The 24,762-nt window shown below is 51.6% G+C and overlaps 2 long non-coding RNA genes and 3 gene segments (V, D, J or C); all 5 read right to left on the minus strand.

Annotated features, from left to right (window-relative positions):
- On the minus strand, positions 1–4,456 carry LOC121107662. The gene is made up of 2 exons (XR_005841945.2): positions 4,326–4,456; positions 1–1,556 (listed from the first exon to the last, which is right to left on the minus strand). It is a non-coding gene; the product is annotated as an uncharacterized LOC121107662 (long non-coding RNA).
- Positions 4,457–12,764: 8,308 nt separating this feature from the next.
- On the minus strand, positions 12,765–13,739 carry LOC112530374. The segment is given in 2 exon segments: positions 12,765–13,268; positions 13,609–13,739. Coding segments are annotated over 2 exon segments (456 nt in total).
- Positions 13,740–18,410: 4,671 nt separating this feature from the next.
- LOC121107657 lies at positions 18,411–19,332 on the minus strand. The segment is given in 2 exon segments: positions 18,411–18,850; positions 19,192–19,332. Coding segments are annotated over 2 exon segments (477 nt in total).
- Positions 19,333–19,437: 105 nt separating this feature from the next.
- On the minus strand, positions 19,438–21,375 carry LOC112530376. The segment is given in 2 exon segments: positions 19,438–20,145; positions 21,230–21,375. Coding segments are annotated over 2 exon segments (369 nt in total).
- Positions 21,376–21,653: 278 nt separating this feature from the next.
- On the minus strand, positions 21,654–24,759 carry LOC121107664. The gene is made up of 2 exons (XR_005841948.1): positions 23,617–24,759; positions 21,654–21,930 (listed from the first exon to the last, which is right to left on the minus strand). It is a non-coding gene; the product is annotated as an uncharacterized LOC121107664 (long non-coding RNA).
- Between the last annotated feature and the right edge of the window lie 3 nt (positions 24,760–24,762).

Raw genomic sequence — 24,762 nt, forward strand, 5'->3', positions numbered from 1 at the left:
AGAAGGAAAATTTATTTCACTAACCATGATATCGGAATGCAAGATAACACAATATATTAAAATCAAATTGAAATTAAGGGTAATAAATCAAATCAAATAAGAGAGAGAGAGTTTCCAAAACAGAAAGGCCTACATGAATGAAGGCGCACGACTTGGAAGCACACCCACCCCTCTGCCTGGCTGCCAGAAAGAGACAGCCGAAAGAGCCAGATCCCATGACTTCCTTCACGTATTTTCCTTCTCCAACCGTCAGGTCCTCTGGGATATGTAGTTCTTCTTCTCTTTTGAGAAGCAAGTATCTGGAAGGTTGTCAATCCACAGAACTGGAGTATTAACTCTTTAAGTACCCGTGCTGTACATGATGTTACGATGTGGAATACCAATAGCAAACACACAACAGATCGCCCCGATTTGGCACCTTCTTTCTTCCCCCTGTTCAGACTGATGACGGATGGACGTTGTGGGCAACATTTCCCTGTCAATGTGCCATCATCGCAGAGGTGAAACAGTGGGCTGCCTCCATTGGTGCAAGTATTTACAAGCATGAAGTGAAGGCTCCAGTACACTGCTGGTAGAAATTCATAGCTAACAGTGCTGACTCTGTTGAAAAATAGTGTTTGGGAGCTCTATCAAATAGTGTTCTTGTGCTCTTTCTATCTCTCGTAGCTTCCATGGAAACAAAGACGAAGCATAGCTGTCAGAGCAACCTATCTACATTGCAAGGCTTCAGTTTGCCCTGATCTCTGCAACACTATAGACCTCACTGTTTGGATTTCATCACTCCAAAATGCACCTGAAACTGCATCAGAGCTATTCACCCACTGCCTATGTCACAGACTCGTGGAAATAGCTCGTGGCTGCTGAAGTAAGCGGGCAGTGCTGTGGCAAGAAGTGCCCAAGCGCTTTTGAGTACCCAAGGGAAGAAGGGAACCAGGAGCCGATCCAGACACGCTGCATGTAGAAAGGGAGACAGAGCGGCCAATCTGATTTGGTGACCAAAAATACGCCAAACATAATCCTCAGGTTGCAACACTGCTTTTGTGACTCAGGAGAATGGAAGGAGTGGTGAAGTGAAAGAAGGTGTTGCAGAAAGGACAGGGCCATCTGTGCTGTGCAGTGATGACCCCCCACAGTCCAGGAAACAGCCAGAGCCGCTCTAGTGCCTTCCAGCCCTGTGGCTCCTGCAGATATGACAGTGTTCAATAAGGGGTATTTTTGTTAAAGCTCAGGAGGATTTCCTGTTCCTGTGTGAATGGCACAAAAGTAGCGGGCTGAGTCGTGGGGGCGCAGGGCGCGTAGAGACAGAGATGCCACAGCATGGTCATTGTCTCGAGAGGCTGTGGCTCGATGCTCCATCTTGGGGCTGAAGGAAGTGTAAAAGGAGACGCTGCTAGTGTAAGACAGCCACTCAAGATGGCCACGGTGTGCCTGACGGTACCAGAAAACATGGTAACTTCTGAAGTTGGAGCCAGATCCCTGGCAGGAGAGGGACACAGACTCTCCAGGTTCTCGTAGACCACCACCAGCTTCCACAATCCTGGGCTGTGCACACACCCCTGCAGAACAAAAGTGCCATGAGCTGCAGTATAACGGAGCTAATGGAGGGAAGAAGTTTCCCAGCCACCCTAATGCGCCCAGCCTGGAACAGGCAGACAATCATAGAATCGTAGAATGCCTTGGGTTGGAAGCGAACTCCAGGATCATCAGGTTCCAACCTCTCTGCTACAGGCAGGGCTGCCAGCCACTAGATCAAGTCCTAGAGCTGATCGCCCAGGGCCCCATCCCACTGGCCTTAAACACCTCCAGCGACAGGGCATTCACAACATCTGTGGGCAGCCTGTTCTAGCACCTCACCACACTCTCTGTAAAGAACTTCCCCCGGACATCTACTCTAAATCTCCCATCCTTTAGTTTAAAAACATTCCCCCTTGTTCTATCTACCCATGTAAAAAGTTGATTTCCCTCACGTTTATAAACTCCATTGAAATACTAGAAGGCTGCAATGAGGTCTCCCCACAGTCCTCTCTTTTCCAGGCTCAGTAAGACCAGTTCCTTCAGCCTCTTTTCAGAGGACACTCCCTCCAGCTCTTGGATCGCCTTTTCAGCACATCTCTGGGCCCTCTCCAAAAGCTCCACATCCTTCCTGTGTTGCATGCTTTAGACTGGGACACGGTACTCCAAACGGGGACTCGTGGGCAAAACAGATGGGCACAATCACCTCCCGTGCCCTGACGGCCACCCCTCCTCTGGTGGAACTCAGGATACCATCGGCCTTTCGGGCTGCAAGAGCACACAGCTGGCTCATGTTCAGTTTTTCATCAGCAAGAACCCCTAAGTCATTCCCAGCAGGGCTACTCTGAAGGAGTTCTTCTCCCAGCTTCTATACATATCTGGGATTGGCTTAACCCAAGCGGAAAACCACGCACTTTGCTATGTTGAACCTCCTTGGGGTCTCAAGGCCAGAACTTTCCTGTTGAGCAAACACCCTCTGGACGATGTCCCTTCTTTCTGCTGTATCAAATGCACCGCTCAGCTGGATGTCATCAGCAAGCACGCTGAGGGTGCACTCGATCCCATCATCTATGTCATAGGTAAAGATGTTAAGGAGTACTAGACCCAAGATTGACCCCTGCGGGACATCTACCATTACCGGCCTCCACCTGGCTGTAAAGCCATTGAACACAAGCCTCTGGCTGCAACCTTCCAACAAATTCCTTATCCAATCAATAGTCCACCCTTCAAATCCATCTCTCTCCAATTTAGAGATAAGGATGTGGTGGAGGACCACCCTGACTGTCTGGGATCACCTCTTCATCCCTCATGTGCCTTAACATACCTTCCAGGATGATCTGTTCCATGGTTACCCCTGGAACTGAGGTGAAGTTCACCAGCCTGGAGTTCTCACAGTCCACCTTCCTCCCTTCCTTAAAAACGGTAGTGATGCTTCCTTTTTGTTGTTGCTGTTGTCATTGCCATTTTTCCATTCCCAACAGACTTTGCCTGACAGCCACAACTTTTGTAATATGATGGAGAGTGACTTGGCAACTACCTCACCCTGCTCCCTTAGGACACTGGCACATAAGTCAGCCAGCCCCCCGGACTTGTACGCGTTCAGTCTCATGACGAGGTCTTGGACTTGCTCTGCCCTTACTCTGTGGGGCACTTTGCTACCCCAATCCCACCTGCATGATCAGGTGCAAGGATGTGAGGTACAGGGATGGGAGAATCCTGGCTGCCAGTGAAGACTGAGGCAAAGAACTCATTGAGTACCTTAGCCTTCTCCATATATGTTCTAGCCTATTCTCCATTCTCATTTAGCAGGGAAGATACAACCTCTTTTGGCCCAACTCTTCTGACCTAGGCATCAGGACAATCCCTTCTTTTAGTTTTTAGCATTCCTTGCCAAGTTCACTTCCATCTGTGCCTTTGCTTTCCTAATCCCATCTCGAGCTGCAGATGGTTTTGTTACTGCCAAAATCACTCTCCAGGCCGTGCAGCACTTGCGCTGCAACACAGGGCTTAGCGAGGGCCACTTCCACAGCATCCACCTGCTTTTGTGACTCAAGAGAATGAAAGGAATGATAGGAATGATGAAGTGAAAGGAGACCTTGCAGAAAGGACAGGATCCTCTGTGACTTCTCCTCACTATCCAGGAGCAGTCCAGAGCTGATCCAACTCCGGCCTGACCTGTGGTTCTGCAGCTGTAGCTGTGCCCACGAAGGGGATTTTTGTTACAGCTCTGCAGGATTTCCTGTTCCCGTGCGAACAGCACACAAGTAGTGCGCTGAGTCTTGTGGGCGCAGGGTGCTTAGGGACAGATAGGACACAGATTGGGAATCATCTCGCGAAACTGTGGCTCGACCCTCCACATCTGGGCTGTAACTAATAATATATGAGCTGTATATATAGGACAGCCACTCGAGACGGCCACTGATTCCCTGACGGTACCAGAGTACAACATAATTTCCAAAGTTGAAGCCAGATCCCTGGCAGGAGAGCTGCACAGAATCCCCAGGCGCTCGCACACCTCCACCAGACGTTTCCAGTCTCCACTCCGCACAAACTCCTGTAGAAAAACAACAACCTTCTCTCACCTGCCAAAGCCCCCAGGACACGGGCACTGCCCCAGACGCCCTCCTGCTGACGCAGCTCAGCCACGGCCGCTCTCGCAGCATCTGTGTCCCCACACAGCCTCCCTCTCCCACGCACAACTCCCAGCCGCTCCCCGGCACTGAAGGCGAGCTCCAGGCCTCAGCGCGCCCGCGGGGCAGCAGCACGAGCCGCGCCCAGCCCCGGCCTCGCCGCCCGCCGTGCCCGCCTCGCACCTGCCGGCCCCAAGGCCAAGGCCAGCAGCCACGGCCCCAGCCCGGCCGCCATCGCGCCCCGCCGCGCCGCTGCCGTCTGCCCGGGAGGCGGACAGCAGCAGAGCGGGGCCGCGCTCGGGCCGCCCCTCGTCGGGCCGTGCCGGGGCAGCGCCCACCGCCCCACTCCACGCCCGGCCCCGCCCCGCCCCGTGGCACCGTAGCCGCTTTGGCGGAGGACGGGGAGAAGACGGGGAGGGCGCGGGGCGGGGCGCAAGGAGCAGTGGCTGAGCGCGGCGCACCGGCAGTCCTTGGCTCCGGGCCCCTCACCCAGACACAGCACGGCTGCCCCATGCACGGGTCTTGGCCCGCAGTCTCTCCTTCCACGTGCCTCCCCGAACCACGCACCGACATCCCTCCATGGCCTCCCTATCGTCCCATGACGTGGCCTCCTATAGAAATCAGCCTGTTAGCCTGGTTCTCCATTCTTCTCAGTTCAGCTTCGTCTGCATTCCCTGCGCTTCTCCCTGCAGCTCTGGGCTCTTTCCACCTGTCACTATCACCACCCGGCTCGTGCTGGGCTGCAAAAGGACAAGACGGAGGGGAAGAGTGGACAACGCTGCCACTGTTGGGGCACCCAGGACTGTCTCCCACCGTGCTCCCAGCAGGGTGCAGAACTTGAGTGCATTGTCTTGCAGCTCCAGCCACTGATGACCCGGGACCCAGTATCTCATCAGAGAACCACAGAAAACACTGAATTACAGAATGTATAACTCGAGCTCACTTAGCCTGTGTACGTAGTTAGAAGAACGTGCTTGATTTATCAAATCACTGGTATTTATTGTGAGGAAGAAAGGAGTGTTGGCTTTTACTACCACTTTGTAGTTAGGGAGTTTCCTTCCCTGATTTCACATGACAATAGGAGAGCTGCTGCATCTCCTGTGATCATCTCTATGTCTCTTCCGTGGACCCACTCCAACAGGTCAATGTCGTTCTGATCCCCTTGTGCCCGGAATCAAATGCAGTATTCCAGGTGAGGTTTCATAACAGTGGAATAAATGCTTGGAATCATCTCCCTCGACCTGCTGCCTGCACTTCTTTTGATGCATATTCCTTTTTTGATCCACCTCCTACAGCACTTCTTCACGTTATCCCACCAAATTTCCATGATCCAATGGCTTTGCAACCAGGCCATGGAGGAAAAACTGGCCCATGCTAAACCAGAGGCCCAGTTACTGTGCAGTAGCTTACGGTTCACCACACAGCATCTGAGGTTCCCAGAATACCTCCTTTTACATCACATAATTTCTCAGCCCTCGAGCTATCCCTTCCTCCACTTGTGAAGTACTACGGCACGAACAGTGGGCTGCCTTTCAAAGCTGACCTCCAGTTGGATCTCACAACCCAGCGTTATATATCAGCTGTGTCTGATCTTTTGCAAAATATGTCTGATCATTAGGGAAATACACTTCTGCAGCCTGCAAAGAAAACGTGGAATACAATTGAGAAAGGTATCCCTACAAAGAACTTCTGAAGCCCGCCAAGTAGGAGACATTGCCGGAGACAAATCCATCGACAGAGCAATTAGTAGATGTTTGGATGAAACTGCAACCCTCTGGGACCGAATATTAATAGCTGTGAAGGAAAGGGGCCTAATGAAAGAGCTTATCAAACTAATGAAAATCCAATTAATTAAGGAAGATGGATCCCCCTCCTCACCTGTAACATCAAAAATTTCAGCTATTGAAGGCAAACGCTTTCCTGCTCGAGTGAGAAACAACAGGACTGCTTCGCGTGTTGCCTTGTGGCATTATCTCTGTGACCATGGAGAAGATATGAGGAAGTGGCACGATCAAGATACTCCTGCACTGCGAGCACGGGTGAGAGAATTACAGAACAGACCAACCACCAGTGTAGTTGCTCCAGTTACCACAGGTAATGAATAGAGGGGCCCTGCCCTCAGTCAGGGGAGGGAGAGGGATAACAGAGTTTATTGGACTGTGTGGATCCGATGGCCTGGCACATCAGAACCACAGAAATATAAGGCATTGGTGGATACCGGTGCACAGTGCACTCTAATGCCCTCGAATCATGAAGGGACAGAATCAGTCCATATTTCTGGAGTGACTGGGGGTTCTCAAGAACTGACTGTGTTGGAGGCCAAAATAAGCCTCACTGGTAAAGACTGGCAAAAGCACCCTATTGTGACTGGCCCAGGGGCTCCATGCATACTGGGTATTGATTACCTCAGAAGGGGGCATTTCAAGGATCCTAAGGGGTATCGATGGGCCTTCGGAATAGCTGCTGTAGATACAGACAACATTAAGCAGCTATCTGTTTTGCCTGGCCTGTCAGAAGATCCGTCTGCTGTGGGGTTGCTGCAAGTAAAAGAGCAGCAGGTACCAATTGCCACAAAAGCAGTGCATAGACGGCAGTATTGAACCAACAGGGATTCCTTGCTCCCCATTCATAAGTTGATTCGTCAACTAGAAAGTCAAGGAGTGATCAGCAGAACCCATTCACCTTTTAACAGCCCCATATGGCCAGTGCGTAAAGCCAGTGGAGAATGGAGGCTGATGGTAGACTACCGTGGCCTGAATGAAGTCACACCCCCGCTGAGTGCCGCTGTGCCGGACATGCTAGAACTCCAATATGAATTGGAGTCAAAAGCAGCCAAGTGGTATGCCACCATTGACATCGCTAATGCCTTCTTTTCCATTCCTCTGGCCACAGAGTGCAGGCCACAGTTTGCCTTCACCTGGAGGGGCATTCAGTATACTTGGAACCGTTTGCCCCAGGGGTGGAAACACAGCCCAACCATTTGCCACGGGTTAATCCAAACTGTATTGGAACAGGGCAGTGCTCCTGAGCATCTGCAATACATTGATGATATTGTTGTGTGGGGCGATACAGCAGAAGATGTTTTTAAGAAAGGAGAGCAAATAATTCAAATTCTTCTGCAAGCTGGTTTTGCTATTAAGCGAAGCAAAGTGAAAGGACCTGCCCAGGAGATTCAGTTCCTAGGTATAAAGTGGCAAGATGGGCACCGTCACATCCCAGCAGATGTGATTGACAAAATCACTGCCATGTCTCCACCCAATAATAAGAAAGAGACACAATCTTTTCTGGGTGTAGTGGGCTTTTGGAGGATGCATATTCCAAACTATAGCCTTATTGTAAGCCCCCTGTATCAGGTGACGCGGAAGAAGAATGATTTTACATGGGGTCCTGAACAGCAGCAGGCTTTTGAGCAGATCAAACATGAGATAGCCCGTGCCGTGGCTCTGGGGCCAGTACGGATGGGACAGGATGTAAAGAACATCCTCTACACTGCTGCTGGAGAGAAAGGTCCCACCTGGAGCTTGTGGCAAAGAACCTCAGGGGAGACCCGAGGCCGACCCCTGGGATTCTGGAGTCGGGCCTACAGGGGGTCTGAAGAGTGCTACACCCCAACTGAGAAGGAAATCTTAGCCGCGTATGAGGGGGTTAGGGCTGCTTCCGAAGTAGTCGGTACTGAGACGCAGCTCCTCCTGGCACCTCGACTGCCAGTGCTGAACTGGATGTTTAAAGGAAAGATTCCCTCCACCCATCATGCTACTGATGCCACTTGGAGCAAGTGGATTGCACTGATTACACAACGAGCTCAAATGGGGAACTTCAGTCGTCCAGGAATCTTAGAGGTGATCATGGACTGGCCTGAAGGTAAAAAGTTTGAAACATCACCAGGAGAAGAGGTATCACGTGCCAAAGAGGCCCCACCGTACAATGAACTACCAGGAAATGAAAAGAAATATGCCCTGTTCACAGATGGATTGTGTCGTATTGTTGGGAAGTATCGCAGATGGAAAGCTGCTGTGTGGAGCCCCGTGCGACAAGTTGCAGAGGCCACTGAAGGAAAAGGAGAATCAAGTCAGTTTGCAGAGGTCAAGGCTGTCCAACTAGCCTTAGATGTCGCTGAACGGGAGGGGTGGCCAGTGCTTTATCTTTATACTGATTCATGGATGGTGGCGAATGCCTTATGGGGGTGGTTACAGCAGTGGGAGCAAAATAACTGGCAACGGAGAGGTAAACCTATTTGGTCTGCTGAACTGTGGAAAGACATTGCTGCCCAAATAAAGAATATGGTGGTAAAGGTGCGTCACGTAGATGCTCATGTGCCCAAGAGTCAGGCTACGGAAGAACAGAAAAATAACCATCAGGTAGATCAGGCTGCCAAAACTGAGGTGGCTCAAATAGAACAGGTGGCAGAACAAGGGTGAATTATTTCTAGCTCGGTGGGCCCATGAGACCTCGGGCCATCAAGGGAGAGATGCAACATATAAGTGGGCTAGAGACCGAGGGGTGGACTTAACTATGGATGCTATTGCACAAGTTACTCATGACTGTGAAACATGCGCCATAATTAAACAAGCCAAGAGGATGAAACCTCTCTGGGAGGAAGGGCGATGGCAAAAGTATAAATATGGGGAGGCGTGGCAGATTGACTATATCACCTTGCCACGATCCTGCAATGGTAAGCGTTATGTGCTCACCATGGTGGAAGCGACCACTGAGTGGCTTGAAACATATGCAGTACCCCATGCTACCGCCAGAAATACCATACTAGGTCTGGAGAAACAAGTTCTGTGGCGACATGGCACCCCAGAAAGAATTGAATCAGATAATGGGACTCATTTTAAAAATTCTCTTATAAATACTTGGGCCAAAGAACATGGCATTGAATGGATTTATCATATTCCCTATCATGCACCAGCTTCTGGTAAGATTGAACGATACAATGGGTTGTTAAAAACTATGCTGAAAGCAATGGGCGGTGGAACATTTAAGCACTGGGAGAAGCATCTGGCAGAAGCCACCTGGTTGGTCAACACTAGGGGATCTATCAGTTGTGATGGTCCTACCCATTCCAGCTCCCTACATACCGTAGAGGGAGATAAGGTCCCTGTAGTACATGTAAAGAGCATGTTGGGAAAAGCAGTTTGGGTCCTTCCAGCCTCTGGAAAGGGCAGACCTCTCCGTGGAACTGTTTTTGCCCAGGGACCTGGGTCCACTTGGTGTGTGATGCAGAAAGATGGGGATGTTCAATGTGTACCACAAGGGAATTTGATGTTGGGGGAGTGCAGTCAGTAGTTCTATGTATATGTATTAAGCATGATATAATGATGTGGAATAAGGGGTGGAATGTCATGGTTTTGTAACTTCGCTATTGGTACTCCACATCATAACATCATGGACAAAAGAGAAGAACTATGTATCCCAGAGGACCTCACGGTCAGAGAAGGAAGACACATCACGGAAGATACGTCATCTGGTTGCGCGCGGTTGTTCTTCACTTTCGCTTGCTGCCGGGAGAGGAGTGGGTGTGCTTTCCAAGCCGGGCGCCTTCATCAAGTAAGGCTTTGGGTTTCAGAAACTCTCTCACTCTCTCTCTCTCTCCCTCTCTATCACTCTTTCGCTCTCTCCCTCATTTCATTTGGTTTATTATCCTTACTCCCAATTAGATTGTATTGTATTGTGTCATCTTGCATCCCAACATCATAGTTAGTAAAATAAGTTCTCCTTCTTAGATAGTTGCCGCCGCTTCGTTTTTTCTTGGGAAGCCAGGGGGGAGGGGGGCCCGCAAGCCTATTGCCCCCCTGTCATGGGCACAGATCTATCTAGGTAACTCCGTGACACCTGGACAAAACATCTCATTAGGAAGAGATATGGCTTAGATAAATCATCCTGAGAATGTGTTATCTTTTCCTTGTTTAGAAGCAGAGTGTCACTGCCTACTAGTACACTAAATTCCTTGGCTCGTCCTTGAGCCCTCGCCAGGCTGGAGGCAGAATCCAAAAGGGAGAATGAAGTTTCTGCCTAATTTCCACACGCCTCTGTTTATTCAAGACAATTGGTGTTGTACTTTCCTTATCACTACAGGCAACCTCACGTAGTAATAGCCTGCGCATAGTGCAGAGCCTTCTTTTGTTTTATTCTCTCTGTATCGTCTCACTTACTATCTCACTGTTTTAATCTTAAGAAAAGATAAATGTGCTTCACATTTGGTGTTTGTGAGCTTTGTGCTCTCCTCCTCCACTGCCAAAACAACTGGATCTTAGTACATGCTTGGGAAAGGTCTGTTTTCTGCACCTGCTCTTGCATGACACATCTGATCAGCGTCTGCTACAAGGGAACACTGAGAATTCTGGATTTTCTATCATTATTTCTTGATCCACTGCTGCAGAGCTGCTGCAGGGTGAACCTAGCAGGACAGTGAAACACTGCATCATCCCCTCTCTTTGCTGCCTGGATCTGCTGTGGGAATCTGTTGGGAGAGTTCTCCACTGCTCCCTTACAGTGATTATGGAAACTTCCGTATTCATCACCCTCCCAATAAATCCCTGAGACCTCTGCTTGGACCAGAACGTGTACTATGTGTATATGCTGCTTCCTCTCATGTTGCACTATAAGATGACTTTGCCTCCGCTGCGCGCTGCCCGTTTCCTGACATGTTGCCCCCAACCACCTGGCAGTGACTGCTGCAAGAGCACAGAGAACAAGCTGTGATTGCCCCAAGAATAGGAAAGGGTGAGGGAAATCCCGGAGGGGCACTGCAATGGACCAGTGGGACCAGTGGGAGTACTTAACCCTTCCCTTTGAACCAAGATGACAACAATGAGAGAGGAGTCCAGCAGGCACTGGCAATCAATCAATCACCGGATCTGCAGTGAATCACTCGTGGGAGCGCACCACAGTTCACTGAAGGGATTCTGGAAACCTCCATATTCATCATCATCCGCACAGCTGTGTGCTCTGCCCTCCAGCCCCTCTCACAACACCCAGCTCCTGCTGGGGTGCAAACAGGCAAGAGGGAGGGGAGGAGTGGATGAAGTCAAGGGTATCAGGACAACCTGGGATGCCTCTCACCATGGTCCCAGCAGGGTGCAGGAACAGACTGTGCTGTCTTCCGACTCCAACCCAGTGATGATCAGGGTCCTGGAGCGCTCATCAGGCTGGCATGATATCATGGATTTATGATTTTTGTTATCGTTATTCCACATCGTGACATCATGTAGTGCACTGGCAGTTAAAGAATTAATGCTCCAGTTCCATGGATTATCATATTTTTCTGCTGGTTCTCAGAAGTACCTGCTTCTGAGAAGAGAAGAACAAGTACAGTGCCCAGAAGACTGTCACTGTTCCATTTCAATTTCCATTCAGAGGAAAGCAAAAAACTTCTCAGGAGTCATGAGTCTGCCCCTGTCCATTACTGCTCATCTCTGCAGTGTGTGCTCCAAGCTGAATATTGGATTTCATGCTTTGAAAACAGAAATGTCAATATTAACATAGAAAAAAGTTTTCATTAGCTGGAAACTACAAAGACTCACCCAGGAATAGAAAGAACAATGCATGCAAGTTTGTCAGGAACATCTGAACCCATACACAGCTCAAGGTGGCAGTTTCCTGGGTCACATCATTAACAGTGATGAGACATGGTGTCACCACTACCAGACAGTCAAAAGAGCCAGAGTGGCAATATGATATTTCCCTACTGAAGAAAAAGTTCGAGACACAGCCCTCACCAGTTAAACCGATGTGCACTGGCATTTGGCATAGGAAAGGGGAGATCCTCCCAGAGTTAATAGAACCCAGATAATGCATCAGCTCACATCGCTCAGTCTCAGTGCTGACAACGCTGGAGGCTCAAACCTCCAGAGTCAGGGCAGAGAAGGAGGCAGCCATTCTCTTGCAACATGAAAACATCACACACCATACCAATTTGAAGGCCATGGTGCACATTGACAATCTTGGCTGAACAGTCCTACGACAACCATGCTATAGTCTGTGTATCGCACCTTTGGACTTCCATCTGTTTGGGCTGATGAGAGATGTATCGTGTGGGCAACATTTTCTTGGGAACAGTACCAGCATTGAAGCTGTGAAACTGTGGTTCACCTCTACTGCTGCAGGTATTCATCAGCATGAAACGAAAGATCTTCTTCATCACTGGTGAAAACGGTGTTGACTCTGATTAATGTCCTGCATCTGTGAAACTGCTCTATCAAATAGCATTATTGCACTCTTTGTAACTGCTGTACTTTCTTTGGAATCAAACAGGAGACACAGCTATCAGAGTAACTTAGGTGTCATGCAGGTTCTGTTAGCCCTGCTCAGTGCAACACTGCAGACCACACTGGTTGGATTACAGCACTCTGAAACTCTCCTGAGATCATGACAGAACTATTCACCCACTGCTTTCCTCACAGAAGCAGATTCAAAGAGCCTGTAGCAAATTTTGGAAGCAGGCAATTATGTAGCCAGAAGTGCCCAAGTGCCTTCAAGTACCCAAGGGAAGAAGGAAACCAAGAGCAGGTGCAGACATGCTGCAGGTAGGAGGTTGGGCAAAGTGGCCAAACTGATCTGGTGACCAGATATACAGTGAATATAATCCTCAGGTCACAACACTGCTTTTGTGACTCAGGAAAATGAATGGAGTGATGAAGTAAAAGGACACATTGCAGAAAGGACAGGGTCATCTGTGGTGTGCAGCAATGTCCCCACACTGTCCAGGAGCAGCCCAGACCTACTCCAGCTCCTGCCAGCCCTGCGGTTCCTGCAGCTGTGTCTGTGCCCAGGAAGAGGTTTTTTGATGAAGCTCTTCAGGATTTCCTGTTCCCGTGCGAAAAGCACACAAGTAGTGCGCGGAGTCGTGTGGGTACAGGGCACGTAGAGACAGAGAGGACACAGATCGGGAATTGTCTCGAGAAACCGTGGCTCGACCCTCCACACCTGGGCTGTATCTAACAGTATATGAGCTGCTGCTGATGTAGGACAGCCACTCGAGACGGCCACCGAGTGTCTGACGGTACCACAGTACATCATAACTTCCAAAGCTGAAGCCAGATCCCCGGCAGGAGAGCTGCACAGAATCTCCAGGCGCCCGCACACCTCCACCAGACGTTTCCAGTCTCAACTGTGCACACACTCCTGGAGGAGGACAGCAACAGAAGCCAGGAATAGCACAACCATGGCAGCAGGACATTTCCCAGCTACCCCGACCCCTACATACCATAAACTCAGAGCTGTGAACCTCCTCCCTCCTGCAAAGCCCCAGGCCAGGGGCACTGCCCCAGACACCCAAATCCTCGCGGCTCAGACACCGCCGCTCCCGCAGCATCCGTGTCCTCACACAGCCTCCCCCTCCCACGCTCAACTCCCAGCCGCTCCCCGGCACTGAAGGCGAGCTCCAGGCCTCAGCGCGCCCGCGGGGCAGCAGCGCGAGCCGCGCCCAGCCCCGGCCTCGCCGCCCGCCGTGCCCGCCTCGCACCTGCCGGCCCCAAGGCCAAGGCCAGCAGCCACGGCCCCAGCCCGGCCGCCATCGCGCCCCGCCGCGCCGCTGCCGTCTGCCCGGGAGGCGGACAGCAGCAGAGCGGGGCCGCGCTCGGGCCGCCCCTCGTCGGGCCGTGCAGGCGCAGCGCCCACCGCTCCGCCCGGCCCGGCCCCGCCCCGTGGCACCGCGGCCCTGTCAGAGGATGACGGGGCGGGCGCGGGGCAGCGCGGGGGGCAGAGGCGGAGCGCGGCGCCCCGGCACTCTTTGGCTCGGGGCCCTGGGCTGACGGCCGCGTAGCTCTCTGTGCACGAGTCGCCCGGACCTCGGCCAGACACAGCACGGCTGCCCCCACGCACGGGCTCCCTCATCTGACTTTACCCCCACCCCCCACTGGCAAGATTGTCGTGTTTTATTCAGATTCACATCCTGGCAGTAATCCAAACTTCAGTATATTATCTGTTATTACTTTCATTCCTTTCAGTCCTTTATTCTCAGAGGGCATTGTTTTGCTCTGCCTGGGCTGGCTACTACTTTAACATAAATTCTCCCAGTGAGTATTTTTTAACTTCAAATAGAAACTGTGTCATTTATGTTTTTGGTGGTGGTGGTGTTGTCTGGTAACTTCCACCTCTGCTACAAAGTCAGCTGATGCTACAACAATACCAGTTGCTATGATTCTTCCCACTTTCCTTCTCTCATTTCTATCTCCTCAAGTTTTCCATACGCCTCTCCTCTCTTCCCTTCCCTGCCATCCTTGAACTTCTTGGACCTTCTTTTGCTCTCTCAGCTTCCTCTCCATTTCCCTCTTGGCTTTCCTCACCCTGTGTCTTTTTCTTTTTTCTTTTTCATTTATTCCCCCCACTTTCCAAACTCATTTATTATACGCAAACTTGTTCAGTTCTCTTTGGTCTGCCAGGCACCTCTCCTGCCAATGAAGGGCCCTGTCTTTAGATTTTATTTTTGCCTCTACTTCCTCCAACCAGTCTCAACCAACAAAAGGCTTATTTGCCCCTTAGAAAATACAAAAACAGATTGCGTCAACCAAACGTTCTCTTTCAGTTTCACCTGCTGCCTCGCCCCAGAGGCTTCCAGTGCTAACACTGGGATATTGCTTTTCCGAGATCTCTGCAGAGGAGGGCATTCTCTCTTCCAATGCACCAACTGCACACGCTACTTCACAGCTGTGGTCTCCAGCCCACCTTGCTCTGAGCGTTGTATTTGCAAGCCGCAGGTTGAGGCTCTGTGGAGCAGATCTAGTGCCGGCAGTGACCAGGATTTTAGATTGTTTCCAGAGCGGCAGTCAGACCACATTCTCTTTTTCCCCATTTTTCCTCTCTCGCTCGTCCTCACCGGCATTACATCCCACGTAAATTATCTGCAGTTCCTGTTTACAAAACAACATTAATTACAAGATGGTATTCTAAATAACAGATTCATTTGCTGACCTATTTCCCCAAATTCCAACTTGTATAATGTCCACCACTGATTACAGTATTTGTTCCAAAGTTGTCTGATTTAAGTTTCCTCCAGAAGGTCCCCCTGCACTGCGCCAATAAGCCAATATACTTCCCTGGGGACTTTTCTTTCTTTCTTTAATTCCAGGATTCTGCTACTCATCTAGCCACCTGTCACACACCACTCAGAACCTGCACTGAAATTAATATGCATGGTTTCCTACAACAACAAACCATGACCAAGTCTGCAACCACCAAGACGTCACTAACTGCACCTGTTATAATTCCCTATACCATTCTAGCCCTGATTACAATATGTTATCAAAACCTTTTTTTGATCAAAACCTTAGCAACGTGAGAATTCTCTACTGGAGAAAAAGTTGAAGACACAGTCCTCAGTGCGGATAGTGATGCGCACTGTTTTTTGGGAGAGGAAAGGAAGTGGTGATCCTTCTGGATTTACTAGAACCTGGAGTATCCATCAACTCGTACCACTCTGTCTCAATACTGATAACAACAAAGGCCAAAATTTCCAGAATCAGGTCAGAGAAGAAGACTATCTTTCACTTTCAATACAGTAATGCTAGGCTCCATAATGATTTGAAGACTGTGGTGGATGGAGCTTATTTTGACTTAACAATCTGTCATGGAGTTATCTAGATCAATCTAGATCAATGTATGCCCTGACAGGGAGGCACTAGGCCCGTGGGCCCCCTGGATCCCCTAAAATGGGAAGGGAAAAGGGAAACGGGTAGGGGAACGGGAGCTGGGCTCAGAGAGGGAAGAAGAATGGAGCAGCAGCAACGATCTAAGAAGGAAAACTTATTTCACTAACCATGATATCAGAATGCAAGATAACAAAATATAATACAATCAAATTGAAATTAAGGGTAATAAATCAAATCAAATAAGAGAGAGAGAGTTTCCAAAACCAAAAGGCCTACATGAATGAAGGCGCACGACTTGGAAGCACATCCACCCCTCTGCCTGGCTGCCAGAGAGAGACAGCCGAAAGAGCCAGATCCCATGACTTCCGTCACGTATCTTCCTTCTCCAACCGTCAGGACCTTTGGGATATGTAGTTCTTCTTCTTTTTTGAGAAGCAAGTATCTGGAAGGTTGTCAATCCACAGAACTGGAGTATTAACTCTTTAGGTACCCGTGCTGTACATGATGTTATGATGTGGAATACCAATAACAAACACACAACAGATCGTCCCGATTTGGCACCATATTTTTCCCTCTGTTCAGACTGATGACGGATGGATGCTGTGGGCAACATTTCCCTGTCAACTGTGCCATCATTGCAGCGATGAAACAGTGGGCTGCCTCCATTGGTGCAAGTATTTACAAGCATGAAGTGAAGGCTCCCCTACACTGCTGGTAGAAATCCATAGCTAACAGTGGTGACTCTGTTGAAAATTAGTGTTTGGGAGCTCTATCAAATAGTGTTCTTGTGCTCTTTCTATCTCTCGTAGCTTCCATGGAAACAAAGACGAGGCATAGCTGTCAGAACAACCTATCTACATTGCAAGGCTTCGGTTTGCCCTGATCTCTGCAACACTATAGACCTCACTGTTTGGATTTCATCACTCCAAAATGCACCTGAAACTGCATCAGAGCTACTCACCCACTGCCTAGGTCACAGCCTCATGGAAATGGCTCGTGGCTGCTGAAGTAAGTGGGCAACATTGGGGCTAGAAGTGCCCAAGTGCCTTTGAGTACCCAAGGGAAGAAGGGAACCAGGAGCCGATCCAGACACGCTGCATGTAGAAAGGGAGGCAGAGCGGCCAATCTGATTTGGTGACCAGAAATACGCCAAACATAATCCTCAGGTTGCAACACTGCTTTTGTGACTCAGGAGAATGGAAGGAGTGGTGAAGTGAAAGAAGGTGTTGCAGAAAGGACAGGGCCATCTGTGCTGTGCAGTGATGAACCCCCACAGTCCAGGAAACAGCCAGAGCCGCTCTAGTGCCTGCCAGCCCTGTGGCTCCTGCAGATATGACAGTGTTCAACAAGGGGTATTTTTGTTAAAGCTCAGGAGGATTTCCTGTTCCTGTGTGAATGGCACAAAAGTAGCAGGCTGAGTCGTGGGGGCACAGGGCGCGTAGAGACAGAGATGCCACAGCATGGTCATTGTCTCGAGAGGCTGTGGCTCGATGCTCCATCTTGGGACTGAAGGAAGTGTAAAAGGAGACGCTGCTAGTGTAAGACAGCCACTCAAGATGGCCACGGCGTGCCTGACGGTACCAGAAAACATGGTAACTTCTGAAGTTGGAGTCAGATCCCTGGCAGGAGAGGGACACAGACTCTCCAGGTTCTCGTAGACCAGCACCAGCTTCCACAATCCTGGGCTGTGCACACACCCCTGCAAAACAAAAGCGCCATGAGCTGCAGTATAACGGAGCTAATGGAGGGAAGAAGTTTCCCAGCCACCCTAATGCACCCAGCCTGGAACAGGCAGACAATCATAGAATCATAGAATGCCTTGGGTTGGAAGCGACCTCCAGGATCATCAGGTTCCAACCTCTCTGTTACAGGCAGGGCTGCCAGCCACTAGATCAAGTCCTAGAGCTGATCGCCCAGGGCCCCATCCAACCTGGCCTTAAACACCTCCAGCGACAGGGCATTCACAACATCTCTGGGCAGCCTGTTCCAGCACCTCACCACACTCTCAGTAAAGAACTTCCCCCTGACATCTACTCTAAATCTCCCATCCTTTAGTTTAAAAACATTCCCCCTTGTCCTATCGCTATCTACCCATGTAAAAAGTTGTTTTCCCTCACGTTTATAAACTCCCTTGAAATACTAGAAGGCTGCAATGAGGTCTCCCCACAGTCCTCTCTTTTCCAGGCTCAGTAAGCCCAGTTCCTTCAGCCTCTTTTCAGAGGACAGTCCCTCCAGCTCTTGGATCGCCTTTGCAGCACATCTCTGGGCCCTCTCCAGAAGCTCCACATCCTTCTGTGTGGCGTGCCCTAGACTGGGGCATGGTACTCCAGACGGGAACTCATGTGGGCAGAATAGATGGGCACAATCACCTCCAGTGCCCTGACGGCCACCCCTCCTCTGGTGGAACTCAGGATACCATCGGCCTTTCGGGCTGCAAGAGCAACAGTTGGCTCATGTTCAGTTTTTCATCAACAAGAACTTGTAGAACAACTCATTCCTAGTAGGGCTGCTCTGAAGGAGTTCTTCTCCCAGCTTCTGTACATATCTGGGATTGGCTTGACCCAAGCGGAAAACCATGCACTTTGCTATGTTGAACCTCCTTGGTTTTGTGACTCAGGAGAACGAATGGAGCGATGAAGTAGGAGAAATGGCAGAAAGGACAGGGTCATCAGTGGTGTGCAGCGATGTCCCCTCACTGTCCAGGAGCAGCCCAGAGCTGCTCCAGCTCCTGCCAGCCCTGCGGTTCCTGCAGCTGTGGCTGTGCCCAGGAAGAGGTTTTTTGTTGAAGCTCTGCAGGATTTCCTGTTCCTGTGTGAACAGCACACAAGTAGTGCGCTGAGTCGTGTGGGCGTAGGGCGCTTAGGGACAGATAGGACACAGATTGGGAATCATCTCGAGAAACGGTGGCTCGACCCTCCACATCTGGGCTGTATCTAGTATATGACCAGCTGTTGATGAAGGACAGCCACTCGAGACGGCCACCGAGTGCCTGACGGTACCACAGTACAGCATAACTTCCAAAGTTGAAGCCAGATCCCCGGCAGGAGAAATGCACAGAATCTCCAGGCGCTCGCACACCTCCACCAGACGTTTCCAGTCTCAACTGTGCACACACTCCTGGAGGAGGACAGCAACAGGAGCCAGGCATTGCACAACCATGGCAGGAGGACATTTCCCAGCTACCCCAACCCCTACATACCATAAACTCAGAGCTGTGAACTCCCTCTCTCCTGCCAAAGCCCCAGGACAGGGGCACTGCCCAACACGCCCAAATCCTCGCGGCTCAGACGCAGCCGCTCCCACAGCATCCGTGTCCCCACACAGCCTCCCTCTCCCACGCACAACTCCCAGCCGCTCCCCGGCACTGAAGGCGAGCTCCAGGCCTCAGCGCGCCCGCGGGGCAGCAGCACGAGCCGCGCCCAGCCCCGGCCTCGCCGCCCGCCGTGCCCGCCTCGCACCTGCCGGCCCCAAGGCCAAGGCCAGCAGCCACGGCCCCAGCCCGGCCGCCATCGCGCCCCGCCGCGCCGCTGCCGTCTGCCCGGGAGGCGGACAGCAGCAGAGCGGGGCCGCGCTCGGGCCGCCCCTCGTCGGGCCGTGCCGGGACAGCGCCCACCGCCCCACACCGCCCGGCCCCGGCCCCTGGCGCCGCTGCCGCTTCGGCGGCGGACGGGGCGGGAGCAGGGCGGGGCGGGGAGGGGCGCGGGGCAGCGCGAGGGGCAGAGGCGGAGCGCGCCGCCCCGGCACTCCTTGGCTCCGCGCTCCTCGGTCGGACACATCACGGCTGCCCCCACGCACGGGCTCTCTCGGTCTGCAGCCATTCCTTCCACGTGCCTCCCCGAGTCCCGCACCGACATCCTTCCTTGGCCTCCCTCTCCTCCCACGAGAGGAGAGGCATCATGCAGAAATCTGCTTGGACGAATTTTATTCCATTCACCTCATTTCAGTTCCATCTGCATCCCCTGCGCTTCTCCCTGCAGCTCTGGACTCCTTCCTCCTGTCCCTATCTCCCCCCTGCTCATGCTGGGCTGCAAAAGGACAAGATGGAGGGGAGGAGTGGACGATGGTGATATTGTCTGAGCAACCCAGGGCTGTCTCTCACTGTGGTCCCAGCAGGGTGCAGAGATAGAGTGCGCTGTCTTCCAGCTGTAGCCCACTGATGACCAGCGTCCCAGAGCTCTCGTCAGCCTGGGATGAAAACCTCAGGCGGGCAAAAGGGGCTGTATGGTTGTATGAGCCTCCTCGGCCCTTGCTCTGAAGCAAATACTGCAGGGACCTGTTGGGAAGCTGCCGGTACCAGGCCACGTAAATATAGGAAGCGCTGGAGCTGTAGGTACATTGCAGGGTCTCTGTCCACCCTGCTTGCACCGTCACTGCAGACTTCTTTGCATGGATTTCATCTCTCAGAAATACACCTGAAACCACATCAGAGATACTCACCCACTGCTTTGCTCACAGGCACCTGGAAAGAATAGCCCATGGCTGTAGAAGGAATCAAGCAATGCTGTTGTTAGAAGTCAAGTGTTTTTGAATACTCGGGGGAAGAAAGGAACTAAGAGCAGATCCAGACAAGCTGCAGGCAAGTCGCCAGGCTGGCACGGGGACCAGAAATATGCCGAACACAATCATTTGCTTCCAGCACTGCTTTTGAGTCCCACTGGAATGAAAGCAGTGGTGAAAGGAAAGGAGCTCTTGCTTAAATGATAGGGCCATCTGTGGTGTGCTGTGACATCCATCACTCCCCAGTAGCAGCACAGAGCTGCTCCAGCTCTTTCCAGCCCAGCACTTCCTACTGCCTTGGCTTCATCCAAAACGGGCTTTCTATTAAAGCTCAGTGGGATATCCCATTCCCAAGAGAACAGCACAGAAATGGCAGACTGAGTCGGAGGAGTGCAGGATGTGCAGGGACAGATACCACAAATCAGGAACCATCCTGGGAGGTCACGGTACAACACTCCGCCTTAGGACGCAGTATACTAAATGAGCTGGAGCTGATGTAGGAGACCCACTTGAGGCAGCCACCAGATGCCTGACAGAACCAGCAAACACAATAATCTCAGAAGCTAAGGTTATATCCTTGGCAGGAGAGGAAAATGAACACTCCAAGAGCTCCAAGAAATCCACCATCTCCTACAGACCTCAGCTGCACCCACACCACTGTGGAAGGAAAGTGAAGGCAACCAGGCAGTGTCCACTCATGGAGGGAGAATATTCCCCTGCTCATCTGACACGTTCCATCCACCACACGCAGAGCCACCACCGCATTTCCTCCAACCAAAGCCCCAGGCCAGGGGCACTGCCCCAGACGCCCTCCTGCTCGCGGCTCAGACGCGGCCGCTCCCGCAGCATCCGTGTCCCCACACAGCCTCCCTCTCCCACGCTCAACTCCCAGCCGCTCCCCGGCACTGAAGGCGAGCTCCAGGCCTCAGCGCGCCCGCGGGGCAGCAGCACGAGCCGCGCCCAGCCCCGGCCTCGCCGCCCGCCGTGCCCGCCTCGCACCTGCCGGCCCCAAGGCCAAGGCCAGCAGCCACGGCCCCAGCCCGGCCGCCATCGCGCCCCGCCGCGCCGCTGCCGTCTGCCCGGGAGGCGGACAGCAGCAGAGCGGGGCCGCGCTCGGGCCGCCCCTCGTCGGGCCGTGCCGGGGCAGCGCCCACCGCCCCACTCCGCTCCGCCCGGCCCGGCCCCGCCCCGTGGCACCGCCGCTTTGGCGGAGGACGGGGAGACGACGGGGAGGGCGCGGGGCGGTGCGCGGGGCGGAGCGCGCCGCCCCGGCACTCCTTGGCTCCGCGCTCCTCGGCCAGACACATCACGGCTGTCCCCACGCACGGGTCTTGGCCCGCAGTCTCTCATTCCACGTGCCTCCCCGAACCCCGCACCGACATCCCTCCATGGCCTCCCTCTCGTCCCATGACGTAGCATCATGTAGAAATCAGCCTGTTAGCCTTTTATTCCATTCTTCTCGGTTCAGCTTCGTCTGCATTCCCTGCGCTTCTCCCTGCAGCTCTGGGCTCTTTCCACCTGTCACTATCACCACCCGGCTCATGCTGGGCTGCAAAAGGACAAGACGGAGGGGAGGAGCGGACGACGCTGCCACTGTCGGGGCACCCAGGACTGTCTCCCACCGTGCTCCCAGCAAGGTGCAGAACTTGAGTGCAGTCTTCCAGCTCCAGCCACTGATGAGCTGGGACCCAGTATCTCATCTGAGAACCACAGAAAACACTGAATTACAGAATGTATAACTCGAGCTCACTTAGCCTGTGTACGTCGTTAGAAGAACGTGCTTGATTTATCAAGTCACTGGTATTTATTGTGAGGAAGAAAGGAGTGTGGGCTTTTATTACCACTTTGAAGTTGGGAAGTTTCCTTCCCTGATTTCACATGACAATAGGAGAGCTGCTGCATCTCCTCTGATCATCTTTATGTCTCTTCCGTGGACCCACTGCAACAGGTCAATGTCGTTCTGATCCCTTTGTGCCCGGAATCAAATGCAGTATTCCAGGTGAGGTTTCATAACAGTGGAATAAATGCTTGGAATCACCTCCCTCGACCTGCTGCCTCCACTTCTTTTGATGCATATTCCTTTTTTTGATCCACCTCCTACAGCACTTCTTCACGTTATCCCACCAAATTTCCAAATTTCTGGAGGCAGAATCCAAAAGGGAGAATGAAGTTTCTGCCTAATTTCCACATGCCTCTGTTTATTCAAGAATACAGTGTCTGGATCCCCTTGTAGCAAAGTTGGAGACCTCACCTATGTGTAGATGCACTGCGTAGGAATTTCCACTTACTGGGAAAGGCTCCCCAAATCCTCTCTGCAACTGGGGATCCCCAGAGACAGTGAATCTGGATAACCAGGAAGTGTTAGGGCAATTGGTGTTGTACCTTCCTTATCACTACAGCTAATCTCACGTAGTAATAGCCTGCACATAGCGCATAGCCTTCTTCTCTTTTATTCTTTCTGTATCGTCTCACTTACTGTCTCATTGTTTTAATCTTAAGAAAAGATAAACGTGCTTCACATTTGGTGTTTGTGAGCTTTGTGCTCTCCTCCTCCACTGACAAAACAACTGGATCTTAGTACATGCTTGGGAAAGGTCTGTTTTCTGCACCTGCTCTTGCATGACACATCTGACCAGTGTCTGCTACAAGGGAACACTGAGAACTCTGGATTTTCTATCACTAGTTCTCGGTCCACTGCTGCAGAGCTGCTGCAGGGTGAACCTAGCACCACAGTGAAACACTGCATCATCCCCTCTCTTTGCTGCCTGGATCTGCTGTGGGAATCTGTTGGGGGAGCTCTCCACTGCTCCCTTACAGTGATTATGGAAACCTCCGTATTCATCACCCTCCCAATAAATCTCTGTGACCTCTGCTTGGACCAGAACATGTACTATGTGTACATGCTGCTTCCTCTCATGTTGCACTGGAAGAAGACTTTACCACCACTGTGCCCTGCAGGTTTCCTGACATGTTGCCCCCAGCCAACTGCCAGTGACTGCTGCAAGAGCACAGAGAACAAGCTGTGATTGCCCCAAGAATAGGAAAGGGTGAAGGAAATCCCAGAGGGGCACTGCAATGGACCAGTGGGTCCAGTGGGAGTACTTAACCCTTCCCTTTGAACCAAGATGACAACAATGAGAGAGGAGTCCAGCAGGCACTGGCAATCAACCAGTCAATGGATCTGCAGTGAATCACTTGTGCGAGCACACCACAGTTCACTGAAGGGATTCTGGAAACCTCCATATTCATCATCATCCCCACAGCTGTGTGCTCTGCCCTCCAGCCCCTCTCACAACACCCAGCTCCTGCTGGGGTGCAAACGGGCAAGAGGGAGGGGAGGAGTGGAGGAAGTCGAGGGGGTCGGGGCAACCCGGGATGCCTCTCACCATGGTCCCAGCAGGGTGCAGGAACAGACTGTGCTGTCTTCTAACTCCAACCCAGTGATGATCAGGGTCTTGGAGCTCGCATCAGGCTGGCATGATGTTCTGGTTTTATTATTTCTGTTATCGTTATTTCACATCGTGACATCATGTAGTGCACTGGGGGTTAAAGACTTAATGCTCCAGTTCCATTGATTATCATATTTTTCTGTGTACCTGCTTCACAGAAGAGAAGAACAAGTACAGTGCCCAGAAGACCGTCACTGTTCCATTTTTATGGTGCACACTGACAATCTAGACTGAACAGTCCCTACTACAACCATGATATAGTGCTGTGTATCGCACCTTTGGACTTCCATCTGTTTGGGCTGATGAGAGATGTATCGTGTGGGCAACATTTTCCTGGGAACAATACCAGCATAACAGCTTTGAAACTGTGGTCCACCTCTACTGCTGCAGGTATTCACCAGCATGAAATGAAGGACCTTCTTCATCGCTGACGAAAACAGTGTTGACTCTGATTAATGTCCTGCATCAGGGAAACTGCTCTATCAAATAGCATTATTGCACTCTTTGTAACTGCTGTACTTTCTTTGGAAACAAACAGGAGACACTGCTTTCAGAGTAACTGACGTGTCGTGCAGGATCTTATAGCCCTGCTCACTGCAACACTACAGACCACATTGGTTGGATTACAGCACTCTGAAATGCCCCTGAAATCCACACAAAGCTATTCACCCACTGCTTTCCTCACAGAAGCAGATTCAAAGAGCCTGCAGCTGCTTTGGAAGCAGGCAATTATGTAGCTAGAAGTGGCCAAGTGCGTTCAAGTACCCAAGGGAAGAAGGAAACCAAGAGCAGGTGCAGACATGCTGCAGGTACGAGGTTGGGCAAAGTGGCCAAACTGATCTGGTGACCAGATATACAGTGAATATAATCCCCAGGTCACAACACTGCTTTTGTGACTCAGGAGAACGAAAGGAGTGATGAAGTAGGAGAAATGGCAGAAAGGACAGGGTCATCAGTGGTGTGCAGCGATGTCCCCTCACTGTCCAGGAGCAGCCCAGAGCTGCTCCAGCTCCTGCCAGCCCTGCGGTTCCTGCAGCTGTGGCTGTGCCCAGGAAGAGGTTTTTTGTTGAAGCTCTGCAGGAT

The sequence above is a fragment of the Gallus gallus genome, chromosome 27 (genome assembly GCF_016699485.2).
Source record: "Gallus gallus isolate bGalGal1 chromosome 27, bGalGal1.mat.broiler.GRCg7b, whole genome shotgun sequence".
NCBI lineage: Eukaryota > Metazoa > Chordata > Aves > Galliformes > Phasianidae > Gallus > Gallus gallus.